We start from the raw sequence: 14,013 nt of genomic DNA on the forward strand, positions 1-14,013 counted from the left end.
TACCAACAATTAGGACCCTTGAAAACAGGTTATATGATTTTTTTCCACCTCAATCAAACATCCAAGAAAATATTCTCAGAGCATCATCTTAGGTGGTTCTAAATTTTTAAAGGTAGTATCCAAAAATCATCATCACAACTATTTTTTATTTTAATATTTTATTCACATTATACCAACACACCCTCCTTTTTTCTACTTTTCCAAAGTCCATCTTTACATTTCCCTCCCCCCACTTCTCAGAAAAGGGGAGTATCCTTGATTACCACTTACCGTGGAGTATCTAGTCTTAGCAGGGCTAGGCACCTTCTCTTTCACTGAGGCTCCAGCAGACAGTCCAGGTAGGGGGAAGGGGGTCCAATAGCAGAGAACAGAAAATGACACAGCCCCCATTCAACTTTTTAGGGGAACCACATGAACACCAAGCTGCACACATACTATAGATGTGTATTGGGTCCAGTTCTAGCTACTGCATCCTCTCTGGTTGGTGGTCCAGGCTCTTTTAGCTTCCATCATATCATCTCAGGTTAGTTGACAATGTGTGTCTTTTGTGCTGTTGTTGACCCCTTCCAGTTACTTGCTTCTATCCCCCATTCTTCCACAAGACTTTCCCTGATGTTTTGCTGTGGGTGTTTGCATCTGCTTCCATGGACTGCTGGATGCACTTCTCAGGAGCCAGTTGTACTATATTCTGGTCTAAAAACATAGCAGAGTATCATTAACAGTATGAGGGGTTGGCTCTCTCACATGGGATGGGTCTCAAGTTGGGGCAGTCATTAGTTGGCTCAGGCTCTACTCTATTCCTGCATATATTGTAGACAAGACAAATATTGGGTCGAATGATTGGTGGGTGCTTCATTTACATAAATCAACACTATTCATCTGTTAAAAGCAAGGACATCATGAATTTTGCAGGTAAATGGATGGAAACTAGAAAATATCATCCTGAGTGAGGTAACTCAGACCCAAAAAACATGCATGGACTGTACTCACTGATAAGTGGATATTTGCCAAAAAGTACAGAATGCCTAGGATATAATCCACAGAAGTACAACATGCAGAAAATTTAAAACTAAGACTTTAAAACACAGATGAAACAAAACATGGTAGCCAAACACCAATTCCAAGGCTAATATAAATGACCATGCATGTTTTGGAGCAGGAAATCCTTAATAATGAGGGGACAACACAGAAAAATTGTGGGATCACATTGGAGTCATAGAAAGCCATGTGCCAGCTGGTTATATGGGTACATATAGTACTTCAGTAGCCCAAGAAGCTTTCACCATCAGCACACTGTTATCATTACCCTTGATGGCCTCATAGTTCAGGGAAAAATAAATGACAACATGAAAATCAAAGGGTATGGGACTCAGGCAAAAGATGTCCCCTGCTATGAAAGCAGTCATTAAAATACCTGAAGAGCAAAACCGATAATAGAAATGGAAGTGTTGTGAATTATGCTATTGACAAAGAAATTTGGGGTTGGAACTGAAAAAGACCACATCCAACAAGGAGAACTCTTCAGGATCAAGTACATGGGTGTTTGAAGATTCAGGTAAATGGTGATGAGAGGGATGATGAAAAGATCACTCATTAGGACTGCCATGTGTATCACTACAAAGACCATTCCACACAAAGTCTATAACCACTGGATATCAGAGAACCCAGTAAGTATGAACTTCATTATTGTAATAGCATTGGACATACTCAGTACTTTTCAGACCCTGTCAGCTGGGTCTAGAAGTAAAGTCTGAATAGCAAGAATAATATGTGATTTAATTCAATGATATTTTATTTTAAGTATTTAACTATAATTAGTATAGAAGTTTTCATGATTTTAGGGAGCTATGTAGTAATCAATTATTCTTTTACAAATAGTAAGTTTATTTCAGCTATATATAAGAAAGGATTTCAAATGTTTGAATGAAAGAGGCATGGCATGGTAGTTTAGAAGATATACCTAAAAATCACCTCACCATGATAATTATATACGCATCAAAAGATCACAATACCCTGTATAATATATAATTACTATGCATCAATGTCCACGAACAAATAAAAATCCAGAAAAATAAAAAACATAAAAGCTAGAGACAACATGTAAGGAGTTTGTTTAATCCTTTAGCCAAACCTTGCTTTTGTATAAGGTGACTATGAATTTGTACAACAGAAGTTGGACTAAATTAACTGAACATTCATGTGAACTTTTTTTCACAGTTTTTATTAGGAAATATTAAGAAAACTATAGTGTATATTTAGATGCTATTTACCTGAAACCACTTTGCAAATGCTCAATGGAAAGCTAAAGGTAAGATAAAAGCTTGACATCTCTCCCATAATTTCTTTCTCTTTGTCTGAAACCTGAAGACCACTTGGTGCTCAACTCTGAGGACAAGCATGTGAGTACATCAAACCAATAATGACCTCCCTTTAAGTCTGTGTAAGCTAAAAGGGTCTGCAACCCTATAGGTGGAACAACAATATGAACTAACCAGTACCCCCCGGAGTTTGTGTCTCTTGCTGCATATGTAGCAGAAGATGGCCTAGTCGGCCATCACTGGGAAGAGAGGCCACTTGGTCTTGCAAACTTTATATGTTTCAGTTCGGGGGAAATCCAGGGCCAAGAAGTGGAAGTGGGTGGATAGGGGAGTGGGTGTGGAGGGTCTGGGGGACTTTTGGGATAGCCTTTGAAATATAAAGAAAATATCTAATTAAAAATAAATTTAAAAAATAAAGTATCTAATAGTTTAATAAATGAGAAAAAGTTAAACAACTGAGATATTTTCAATTTCTCAATGGTCATTTTCAATGCCTTATATTCTGTACAACAAAGAACACTCAGAAGTCTTCATTAATTTCTCTAAACCTTACTAAAGAGTGGAGGAGTGTAGGTAGGTGACTCACTAATGAGGCTAATGACATGTGAAGCAGTAATACTTAGCTGGAAACTAATACCCCTTCTTCCAAATGATACATCTGAAATATAAACACCTCCAAAAGCAAATAAATATTGCTCATATTGACAACACTTTCCATTAGATTAAACAGGATTTCCTTCTCTAGGCATAGTCGACTATAATTATCTGGACCCTGTTGAGACTCTGTGATGAAACTGAGATAATAGTCAACCAGATGACAGTCTGCACCAATCGTTCTTTTGCTCTTTCTGTGTTAATCTTTACTCTGTTAATCTTGTCAATACTTCTGAGGATAAAGCTTTCCAATAGTTATATTTACTAAATTCGGTTTTTTTCACTATTATCTTTAGTGTTTGATTTCTGCGGAGGTTAGATTTTTTTTTACTAATTTGTTATGAGTAGAACTGTAAACTGTCAAGGAAGTAAAAAATTGGACAGATTAAAAAAGCCATAGAAAGAGAATTGGTAAGATATCCTTTGTAAACTACAAGTTTCAGTAAAATATTCACATTAAAAAGTCTTGATTTCTTTTATTTGTATTATTTATGATATCAATAAAAAAACAGATAATTAAGGGTCTTTTTTATGCTCATTTTTATTTCATGTGCTGCTGTAATTAATCTCCTAATATTATTTTATTTTCATGCAATTTTATTAATAAATGACACATGAAAAAATTTTAGGCCAAGGAGAGTACTTAATGTAAGAAAAAGAATCTAGTGGATGATTAGTGTTACATATGATTTTTGATCTATTACTAATAAAGTTTCAATGATTTGAACTATGGTATTGACTTTTATAAGTCACTTTTAAGTACAAATATGTAAAAAATATTAAAATATTTTCATTAGATATTTTCTTTGTTTACATTTCAAATGTTATCTCCTTTCCTGATTTCCCCTCTGAAAATTCCTCCATCCCATCCATCCTCACCCTGCTCACCAACCAACCCACTCCAACTTCCTGGACCTGGCATTCCCCTACACTGGGGCATAGAGCAGAGGACTTTTCCCTACACAGGACCAAATTCCTCTCCTCACATTGATGACCAACTAGGCCATCCTCTGCGATATATGCAGGTGGAGCCATGAGTCCCACCATGTGTTTTCTTTGGTTGGTGTTTTAGTCCCTAGGAGCTCTGGGGCCACTGGTTAGTTCATATTGTTGTTTCTTCTATAGGCCCGAAAAATCTTCAGCTCCTTCGGTCCTTTCTCTAGCTCCTTCACTGGGGACCCTGTGAGCATCCACTTCTCTATTTGTCAGGCAGCAGAGCTTCTCAGGAGATTGCTAGATCAGGCTCCAGTCAAGAAGCACTTGTTGGCACTGGCGCACCCACAATAGTGTCTGGGATTGGTGATTGTATGTAGGATGGACCTCCAAGTTGGGCAGACTGTGCATGGTCATTCCTTCAGTCTTTGCTCCACACTTTGTCTCTGTATCTCTGTCCATTGGTATTTAGTTCTCCCTTCTAAGAAGGACTGAAGTATCCACACATTGGTCTTCCATTTTCTTGAGTTTCATGGGGTGTGTGGATTGTATCTTGGGTATTTCGAGCTTCTGGGCTAATATCCACTTATCAATGAGTGAATACCATGTGTGCTCTTTTGTGATTGGGTTACCTCACTCAGGATGATATTCTCCAGATCCACCCATTTGCCCAAGAATTTCATAAATTCAGTGTTTTTAATAGCTGTGTAGTTCTCCATTGTGTAAATGTACCATATTTTCTGTATCCATTCCTCTTGAGGGACTTCTTGGTTCTTTCCAGCTTCTGGCTGTTACAAATAAGGCTGCTATGAATATAGTAGAGCATATGTCCTTATTACATATTGGAGATTATTCTGGGTATATGCTCAGGAGTGGTATAGCTGGGTCCTCAGGTAGTACTATGTCCAACTTTCTGAGGAACTGCCAAACTGATTTCCAGAGTGGTTGTAGTAGCTTGAATTCCCACCAGCAATGGAGGAGTGTTCCTCTTTCACCATAACCTTGCCAGTATCTTATCACCTGAGTTTTTGATGTCAGCCATTCTGACTAGCCATGCTATGAGGTAGAATCTCAGGGTTGTTTCGATTTGTACTTCCTTGCTGACTAAGGTTGTTGAACATTTCTTTAGATGTTTCTCAGCCATTCAATATTCCTTAGTTTGAATATGTAAAATTTTAGTTTACTTCATGAATTATGTAGTTCATATTTATAATCATGTTTTACCCTGGGATATTTTAATTTCTAAATCTAGAATGTGCCAAGGGCCATGCAGGAGGAACAACAAATGACTTGAAAATTCCTGGAATTAGGCACATAGGTTAGCACAATCATAATGGGTGTGCCGCAAACAAGCATGACCCCGGGGACGGGGACTACATATACTGAGGATTTCATTCTCTTATTGAGCTCTGTTCTGCTTGTTGCCTTCACATCCCTCTTAATCTAAGAATTATATGAAAACTCTAAGGGGACTTCTAGCCTGTCACTGGGCAGTATCTCTGGCACTTACAATAATATTGTTTGATCTTTTCTGAATGTTGCTGCTGGAACAGATTAATGAATCAAATACCACACTATTAATGAACTTAGAGACATAGATTGGCAGTAATGACCACCACAGTTAGAAAAATTTGGAAAAATAAACTTATTAGTGAAGCTACTATAAGATGTTTTAGATACTGGTTCTGATATAGCAAACCTTGGGCAGCATTTTGAAGTTCAGAATGGCACACTCTTTTTTTTTTTATTTTTTTATTAGGTATTTTCTTCATTTACATTTCCAATGCTATCCCAAAAGTCCCCCATACACTCCCCCCATCCCCCTACCCACCCACTCCCCCTTTTTGGCCCTGGCGTTCCCCTGTACTGAGGCATATGAAGTTTGCAAGACCAATGGGCGTCTCTTTCCAATGATGGCCGACTAGGACATCTTCTGATACATATGCAGCTAGAGACATGAGCTCTGGGGGTACTGGTTAGTTCATATTGTTGTTGCACCTATAGGGTTGCAGAACCCTTTCGCTCCTTGGGTACTTTCTCTAGCTCCTCCATTGGGGGCCCTGTGGTCCATCCAATAGCTGACTGTGAGCATCCACTTCTGTGTTTGCTAGGCCCCGGCATAGTCTCACAAGAGACAGCTATATCTTGGCCCTTTCAGCAAAATCTTGCTAGTGTATGCAAAGGTGTCAGCGTTTGGAGGTTGATTATGGGATGGATCCCCGGGAATGGCATTCTCTTGTTTCGTCTCAGCTCCAAACTTTGTCTCTGTAACTCCTTCCATGGGTGTTTTGTTCCCAATTTTAAGAAGGGGCAAAGTGTCCACACTTTGGTCTTCATTCTTCTTGTGTTTCATGTGTTTTGCAAATTGTATCTTATATCTTGGGTATTCTAATTTTCTGGGCTAATATCCACTTATCAGTGAGTACATATCATGTGAGTTCTTTTGTGATTGGGTTACCTCACTCAGGATGATGCCCTCCAGGTCCATCCATTTGCCTAGGAATTTCATAAATTCATTCTTTTTAATAGCTGAGTAGTACTCCATTGTGCAAATGTACCACATTTTCTGTATCCATTTGTCTGTTGAGGGACATCTGAGTTCTCACTTTTAATATTTAAGCTAGCTAATTTTTAAGATCAGGAAACAAACAAACAAAAATGCTATTACTAGCTGATGCAACACTTACTGAGGCTGGACTGGTGATGATTAATTGCTGATGCCCATTTTTTGCTCTCATCTTCCTAATATGATCTAATAAAAATTGCTGAATGAGTAGATATGAATCCTGAAGGTTTAAACTAGCTATGACTGATTTTTATATAAAAGTTTAAATCTGTGGTTATTTAAAGTTTGGTATATGATTACTTTCGAAGATAAATAATAAAATATTTAATCTTTTCTTTTTAACCACAAATTGCACTCTCCCAGTAAGAGAAACTGGCTGAGAAATCTACTTCACTTGCACATATTTTTTTAACAACATGCTTATTTATGAATGAACGTATGTGGGTTCTTTGGAATAATTTGTTTACTTTATCTGTACTTTATAATATTATTTCTTTTAACAGTATTGCAGAACATATTTTTAGAGTTATTCACTAAAAAAAAATCTAGAATGCAATCACACTGGAAATTATAATGCTTAAAAGATATTGCTGTGGGGCCGGTGAGATGGCTCAATGGGTAAGACACCCGACTGCTTTTCCGAAGGTCTGAAGTTCAAATCCCAGCGACCACATGGTGGCTCACAACCATCCGTAATGAGATCTGACTCCCTCTTCTGGAGTGTCTGAAGATAGCTACAGTGTACTTACATATAATAAAAATTTTAAAAAAAGATATTGCTGTGATAGATAAGCTATGGGAGAAAAAATAAATTTGTTATAACTTTGTTTCATCCATTGATTCTTTATGAATGTATTTCTGTAAAGTTTGTATGGGACTGTGTAGGAACTTGTTTACATCCACACACCAGGTGTGTGTGTGTGTGTGTGTGTGTGTGTGTGTGTGTGTGTGTGTGTGTGTGTGTAATGCTTGAGCCCTGTTTGACATCTCTTCAATTTTGAACACGTAAATGTCTGTCTATATGTATGTATGTTTGTATGTATATATGTATGTATTTATATATGTATTTATGTGCATGTATGTATGTATGCTTGTGTTTGTAGGAATGAAGTTATTAGAGTCTGCCTTTTGCTTCATCCATTCATTGTATATGTGTTTGTGAGTGAGTGAGTGTGTGTGTGTATGTGTGTGTGTATGCATGTTTTAATTTCCTTTTTTTCCTTTTCCTTCTTGCCAGCCCCTAAGAGTTAAGAGTTCAGTTTTCTGCTGGCCACAGGCAGTGCCAGCCCCAGTGAATCAAGCTTTGTTCAGAAAAAGTCAACTGTGTAATTTCTATAATTATTGGCTGCCATAGGCAGTAGCTACAGTTGGTCACTATCTGGACCCTTGAGCCCCTCTTAGTGCTGATCCCTGTCATCTGCTCTCAGCATTGCTCCAAATTGTTGATACTACACCATGCTGACTGCCATGGTCTACTCCCTGGATGTCAAAATTAGTCTTTGACTCCTAGACAACATTGAGAATTGAAAGGACACAATGAATTACTAAAGCATAATTCTCTAATTTTGATTTTTTGCTCATTTTTTCAGAATTGTATTTATGCCCACATCCCTATTCCACATGCTATAGAAGAATCATCTTCACATGTAACCCATGTCAGCCTGTCTAAACTATTTTAGTGGGTGATGAAATATTATTATTTTAACTTATTTTTGTTCCATATATACCCTCTGCAAGAAGATGCTTTGGTGAAAATACAGTTCTCAAAAATTATTACCAGATGGAGGTGAAAAGAAAAAGAAAGTGAGATGAACAAGTTAACTATTAAAAGGTAAGAGAGTGAGAACATAAAAGAAGTAAAATTATATCTGTACCTAAAAATGTAGTCATGAAACGTTTAAGTCAAGATTTTCACTTGAACTTTGACTATTGCTATTCACGCATCAATTTGACGTGTTTTGTATTATTCATATCATAAGCACATAGAGATCCTGCAATATCCTTTATCACTTAGCATTTGCTTGTATATCACTCATGAGCTCATATATATATATATATATATATATATATATATATATATATATATATCCACAGATGGTCAACCTGTTTTGGGAAGCTTTGGAAACAAGAATGAAGGCCTCTCAGTGGACAGATAAATGTTGGGAAAGTCTTAGAGGCTTACAGCCTTTTTCCTTTTCTAGTGTTCTCTGTCATCTTCTCAACAAGTATGTAAATGAGGGCACTTCACACTCCTCTTGAAACAGCAAAACCTCTCCAAATTTAAGGCCTTTCTTGCCATGTTGAACTAGTGTTTCCTGAAACCAGGAGGCAAACTGAATCCTCCCACCCTTTAGTTATTGCTATCAGGTACTCTGCTGCAGCAATGAGAAAAGTACAAATGTGAGTCATCACTGGCTTGCTTTGTATCTTTATTTCATTTTACTACTCTCCTTTCCAGAAATGTCTAGAAACAAGAAATGCCTAGGACCAAGAAATGTCAAATGTGTTCTTATTTTCACAACCATAAAGTATACATAGCAAAACTTCCAAATTTCTGTGGTCACATGACCCCTATAAGAATCATACATATGCCAAAAAGGATTTCTTATATACCCCACACACAACTCTTAGACAGTATATAGGTTAAGAATCTTGCTAAAAAGTTATTTTTACTGGTTTCCTTTTCTCCGTGATGTGGTTATGGGTTTCATTTGAAGCAGATACTTCATTTAATATAATTCACATCAATTTAATCAACTTTTAAAAAATATATTAGGTATTTTCTGCATTTACATTTCCAATGCTATCCCAAAAGTCCCCCATACACTCCGCCCCCCACACCCCTACCCACCTACTCCCACTTCTTGGCCCTTGCGTTCCCCTGTACTGAGGCATATAAAGTTTGCAAGACCAATGGGCCTCTCTTTGAAATGATGGATGACTAGGCCATCTTCTGATACATATGCAGCTAGAGACATGAGTTCCGGGGGAGTACAGGTTAGCTCATATTGTTGTTACACCTATAGGGTTGCAGACCCCTTTAGCTCCTTGGTTAATCAACTTTTTATTCTAAACCTTTGAAGACACATTTTTCACAATTTAGAAAACAAATATTTATTCAAAAAACGTATATAAAATATTAAGAATAAGAAATATCTAACTTTTCACTCTATTTCTCAGTCTACATAGCACTATTTGTATAGTTTTACTGTTTATCTGTTTTGTTTCTAAATGAGAAAATTCACGTGTGGTTTCTTCTTCTGAAACTTGCTACTAACTCATCTGTTTACCTCCTTAATATAAATTAATACATGAAACAAACCACTAGATATTAGTCCGGCTGCAAACTTCCTTCAGTTTCCTTTATACCACATCTGAAAAAAAAGTTCACTGTGGTGGTGGTAGTTGGTGTGTGCGTGTGTGTGTGTGTGTAAAACAATAATAATTTTTAAAAAGAGAAAATGAATTCGAAATAAATTCAGGGAGATCATCGATTGCGTTGGAAGAAGATGAGTGTCTAATGGGAATAAAATACAGTGAATATGAAAAATAAAATCTGAAAAAAGAATTATTTTTCTATGCCCCAATCTTAAAGTGATTTTTCTATCAATTTCAAAGTTTTTGGTCTTAGTAATTTGAGCTTTAGTAATTTATAAAAATAAAATAAAATAAAATAAAGGTGAGTAAGGAAAAGTTATTTAAGAAATGAAAGTGTATATCAAATGAACAAATGAAAGAGTAAGTAAAATTGTAAATGAAAATTATGGTTTCAAAGGCATATTTTGTTATTTTGTAGGCTAGGAGATATTGTGTAAGGATATCCCCAGTGTAATAGCATTTACTTATCTCTTATTTTTCTCTAAATAGATTGACTTATAGTTTGCAGTGAAGTTGAGTTAACAAAAGTAATATACATATAATGGTTGAAATCATGAGATGGCACAGCGGGTCCAATTTTTCCACAATGTGTGCTTACCTTTCAGATTCCACCAGTAGAATGTGTTGTACTTGTGGTTTAAGGAGGCTTCAGACAACTCTATATTGCTCAGGGGTGCATGAATAATGATATTTTGCTAGCATCAGAGCTTATAGTAGATATGTGGTCCTTTTATTTTATGAATAAGAATAGTCTTTGTTGTTGTATTATATGCAAGACAAAATGAAATAGGACAATAAGAAAGACAATCACAGACAGACCTGATCCATGCATCATTTACCAATAGTAATATATGGTCAAACTAACTATAAATAACCTAAATAAAGTTGAAAGTGAGAATAGCATCATGGACAATTCTTAGAAAACTGGATTTTTTTTTTTTACATGTAAAGCTCATTTTGATAAATCAAAATCTTCAAAAGACTATACTCAGTAAAAAGAAGTTTCTCCAATCAGAGAAACAATGAAAAAATAAAATAAAACAAGAAGAAATCAGTCATAGCCAAGTGATTTCTCCTATAGTTATAATAGATTCCACCATCTCTTTAAAACATCAGATAAAAAGCATTTGCCTTCACAGAGTCAGAAGTGAATATTTCTGAATTGCAGATCTTAGACAATGAGATACACTATGATCATGCTAGCACAGAATGAAAACACACCTTTCTTCAAATACACTGTATACCTCTATCACTTCTGTTGCATTATAAATCGAGGTAAATCTCCAGTAAGCCACTTGATTTTTTTATATTCTCTGAGATTATTCCCTCTCACCACTTGGCAGAATCTCATAGAAATCAGGGTGAATCTTAACTTGTTAATTAATATGCTTTCCATGATAATTTGTTTCAAATGCAATGAGCTGCCAAATAATTAAATATAGAAATTTCTCACATTTTTCAAATGTAAAAATCATAAAATGTCCCTATTGCCTCAGATATACTATGTCATTCTCAAACATTTTGATGTATTACATGAAGGAAGTCTCTTGAGTAGAGATTTTGAAGCAGTCTCTTCAGAGCACTATCAACATCATTGTTTCTTAAGCTGTAGATTACAGGATTGAGTGCTGGTGGTAGTACAGTATACAACACAGAAAACAGTCTATCTGTAAGTGATGCTGAATTTGAGGGTGGCTTCAGATAGACAAAGCAAGCAGTAGCAATGAAAACACTGAAAACAGTGAGATGGGGGATACAGGTGCCAAATGCTTTGGACTGACCTTTAGTGGTAGGAATCTTCAACACAGTGGAGAAAATGTAAATGTAGGAAATCACAACACAGATAAAACAAGACATGCCTAGACAAACACCAATTCCAAGACTTATATAAATGATCATGAGTGATCCAGAGCAGGAAATCCTTAAGAGTGATGGAACATCACAGAAAATCTGTGGGATCACATTAGAGCCACAGAAAGTCATGGAAAATGTGCCAGCTGTGTACATGACTCCAAAGAATAATCCAGTGCCCCAGGAAACGCTCATCATCACTACACAGGTAACACTATTCATAATGACCTCATAATGTAGGGGACTGCAAATGGCAACATAGCGATCATATGACATTGTAGTAAGAACAAATACTTCTCCTGATCCAAGGAGAGCCATGAAAAATACCTGAAATGCACATCCAAGTATGGAAATGGAATTTTTGTGCATAAGGCTATTGACAAAGAAATTTGGAATTGTAACAGACACAAGAAAGACATCCAAAAGGGATAAATTCTTCAAGAAGAAGTACATGGGTGTTTGGAGCTTCAGATCCACAGTGATGAGAATGATGATGAGCAGGTTACTCATTAAAATTCCCAGGTATAGTACTAAAAATAACACTCCACATAGAATCTGTAGCTCATGGATATCAGAGAAACCCATAAGTATGAATCCAGTTACTGCAGTGACATTGGGCATAATAGATTATTCACACAACCTGTCAGATGAAGAAAAATGAATTATAATTGGCAAAGTCTCAAATACTTACACCAATGTATAAACACACTATGTGGAAAAGAGTCAGGAAACTACCTAAATTACGTCTACATTCCATAAATAAATCATTTATTTCTGCCCTCACTCTTGTATTCTTGCCTTCTTCCTCTTTGCTCTCTCTCTCTCTCTCACTCTGTGTGTGTATGTGTGTGTGTGTGTGTGTGTGAATGTGTGTGTGTGTCTTTCCTCTCTTCTCTTTCCCCCTCTGTCCTTGTCAGTTCCTCCCTCGCTATTTTCTTTTTCACTAATTCTGATTCCCCCCACCCCTACATCTTTTTTACTTGTTAAGCAGCTAAGCACGTTTTCTGCAACTGAGGTATGTAAAGTTAACTCATACTTTTTTAAAATAAAGACTAATTAGCAAGAACACTATATGATATATTAGTCTTGTTTTATTTTTCAAAGATTGTTGTAATAAGTTTAGCAAGAAATTTTCATGGTTTTAGCATGGTTTTTTGGTCCACTTAATGAATAATGAATATGGAAAAATGCAGAAAAGAAAAATTAAAGATATATAAATAAAATAAAATGCAAGATTTTCACCTAGCCTTTAGTCTCAGCCTTGCCTTTGATTTTGTTAGATGCCTATGAGTTTGGGGAACATAAAAGTTGGAACAATTTACTGACCTTTTGTGTCAACTATTTTTAGAACATGTTCCATTAGAAAAACTATAATAGTGGTATTGATGCTGCACTTGCTAAGATCTCTAAAATGTCCAATGGATATCTAAGGCTAGTATAAAAGTTTGACCTATCTTCCATCATTTTCTTTGTTCTTTGGTTGTTTGAAACTTTGAGACAAATTGTTACTCAACTCTAGCCTTAACCATGGTATCTACTTGAAGCTGCTAATGATCTCCCTTCAAGGTTGAAGAAAAGATAAATTAACTAAGACTTTTCCAATTTTACTAAGTGCTGCCTTTTACTTCATTTATTTCATACTACACAGGACTAGTAAGAAGTCTTTATTCCGTGCTATAACCCATGCATGAATAGTTGAAATTGTCTGCAGATGACTCACTGATGAGGCTGACCCTCTAAGAAGATGTGATCATCAAATAGGGAACAATTTTTTCTTCCACCAAATGATACATATAACATGTAACTATCCAATAAATCAACAACACTTACCTTTAGATTCAATAGGGATTGTATCTCTAAGCAGATTCAACTGTAATAACTTTGAAACATATATGACATTCCAGGATCTTAATTGAGACAATAATCATACAAACACTCTGACCCATACTGTTTGGCAATACTAGTTCTTATAATCTTTTCTCATCGAATTTTGGAGTTCTTGCCAATATTCTGAAGATATGACTTTTCAATACATTATAGTGATTAAATTCCTTCCATGGGTTTCATCATCTTTACTACTTTTTGTGGAGATAGTTTATTCTTAATTTGATATGAATTTTAATGTCAGGACCCACATGCAATGGAATTTCATTAAAATAACTCTAAAAGAGTATTCCCTTATAATCACACATATTATATTTTATTACATCATATTTTAGTAATTCTCTTTTTGGTATGATATCAAATGTTCTGATGCATATATTCTGTTCAACCTATACTGTTGACTGGTAGATAAAAGTTTTACCTAATTAT

The 14,013-nt window shown here is 35.9% G+C and overlaps 1 protein-coding gene and 1 pseudogene across 1 annotated transcript; both read right to left on the minus strand.

Moving 5' to 3' along the window:
* Nucleotides 1,046–1,705, minus strand: Olfr306-ps1 (olfactory receptor 306, pseudogene 1; annotated as a pseudogene).
* Nucleotides 11,362–12,321, minus strand: Olfr305 (olfactory receptor 305). The gene has a single exon (NM_146616.2). It carries the CDS (start codon nucleotides 12,319–12,321, stop codon nucleotides 11,362–11,364), a length of 960 nt encoding a protein of 319 aa, NP_666827.2.
* Between the last annotated feature and the right edge of the window lie 1,692 nt (nucleotides 12,322–14,013).

Source organism: Mus musculus, chromosome 7 (assembly GCF_000001635.26).
Source record: "Mus musculus strain C57BL/6J chromosome 7, GRCm38.p6 C57BL/6J".
Lineage (NCBI taxonomy): Eukaryota > Metazoa > Chordata > Mammalia > Rodentia > Muridae > Mus > Mus musculus.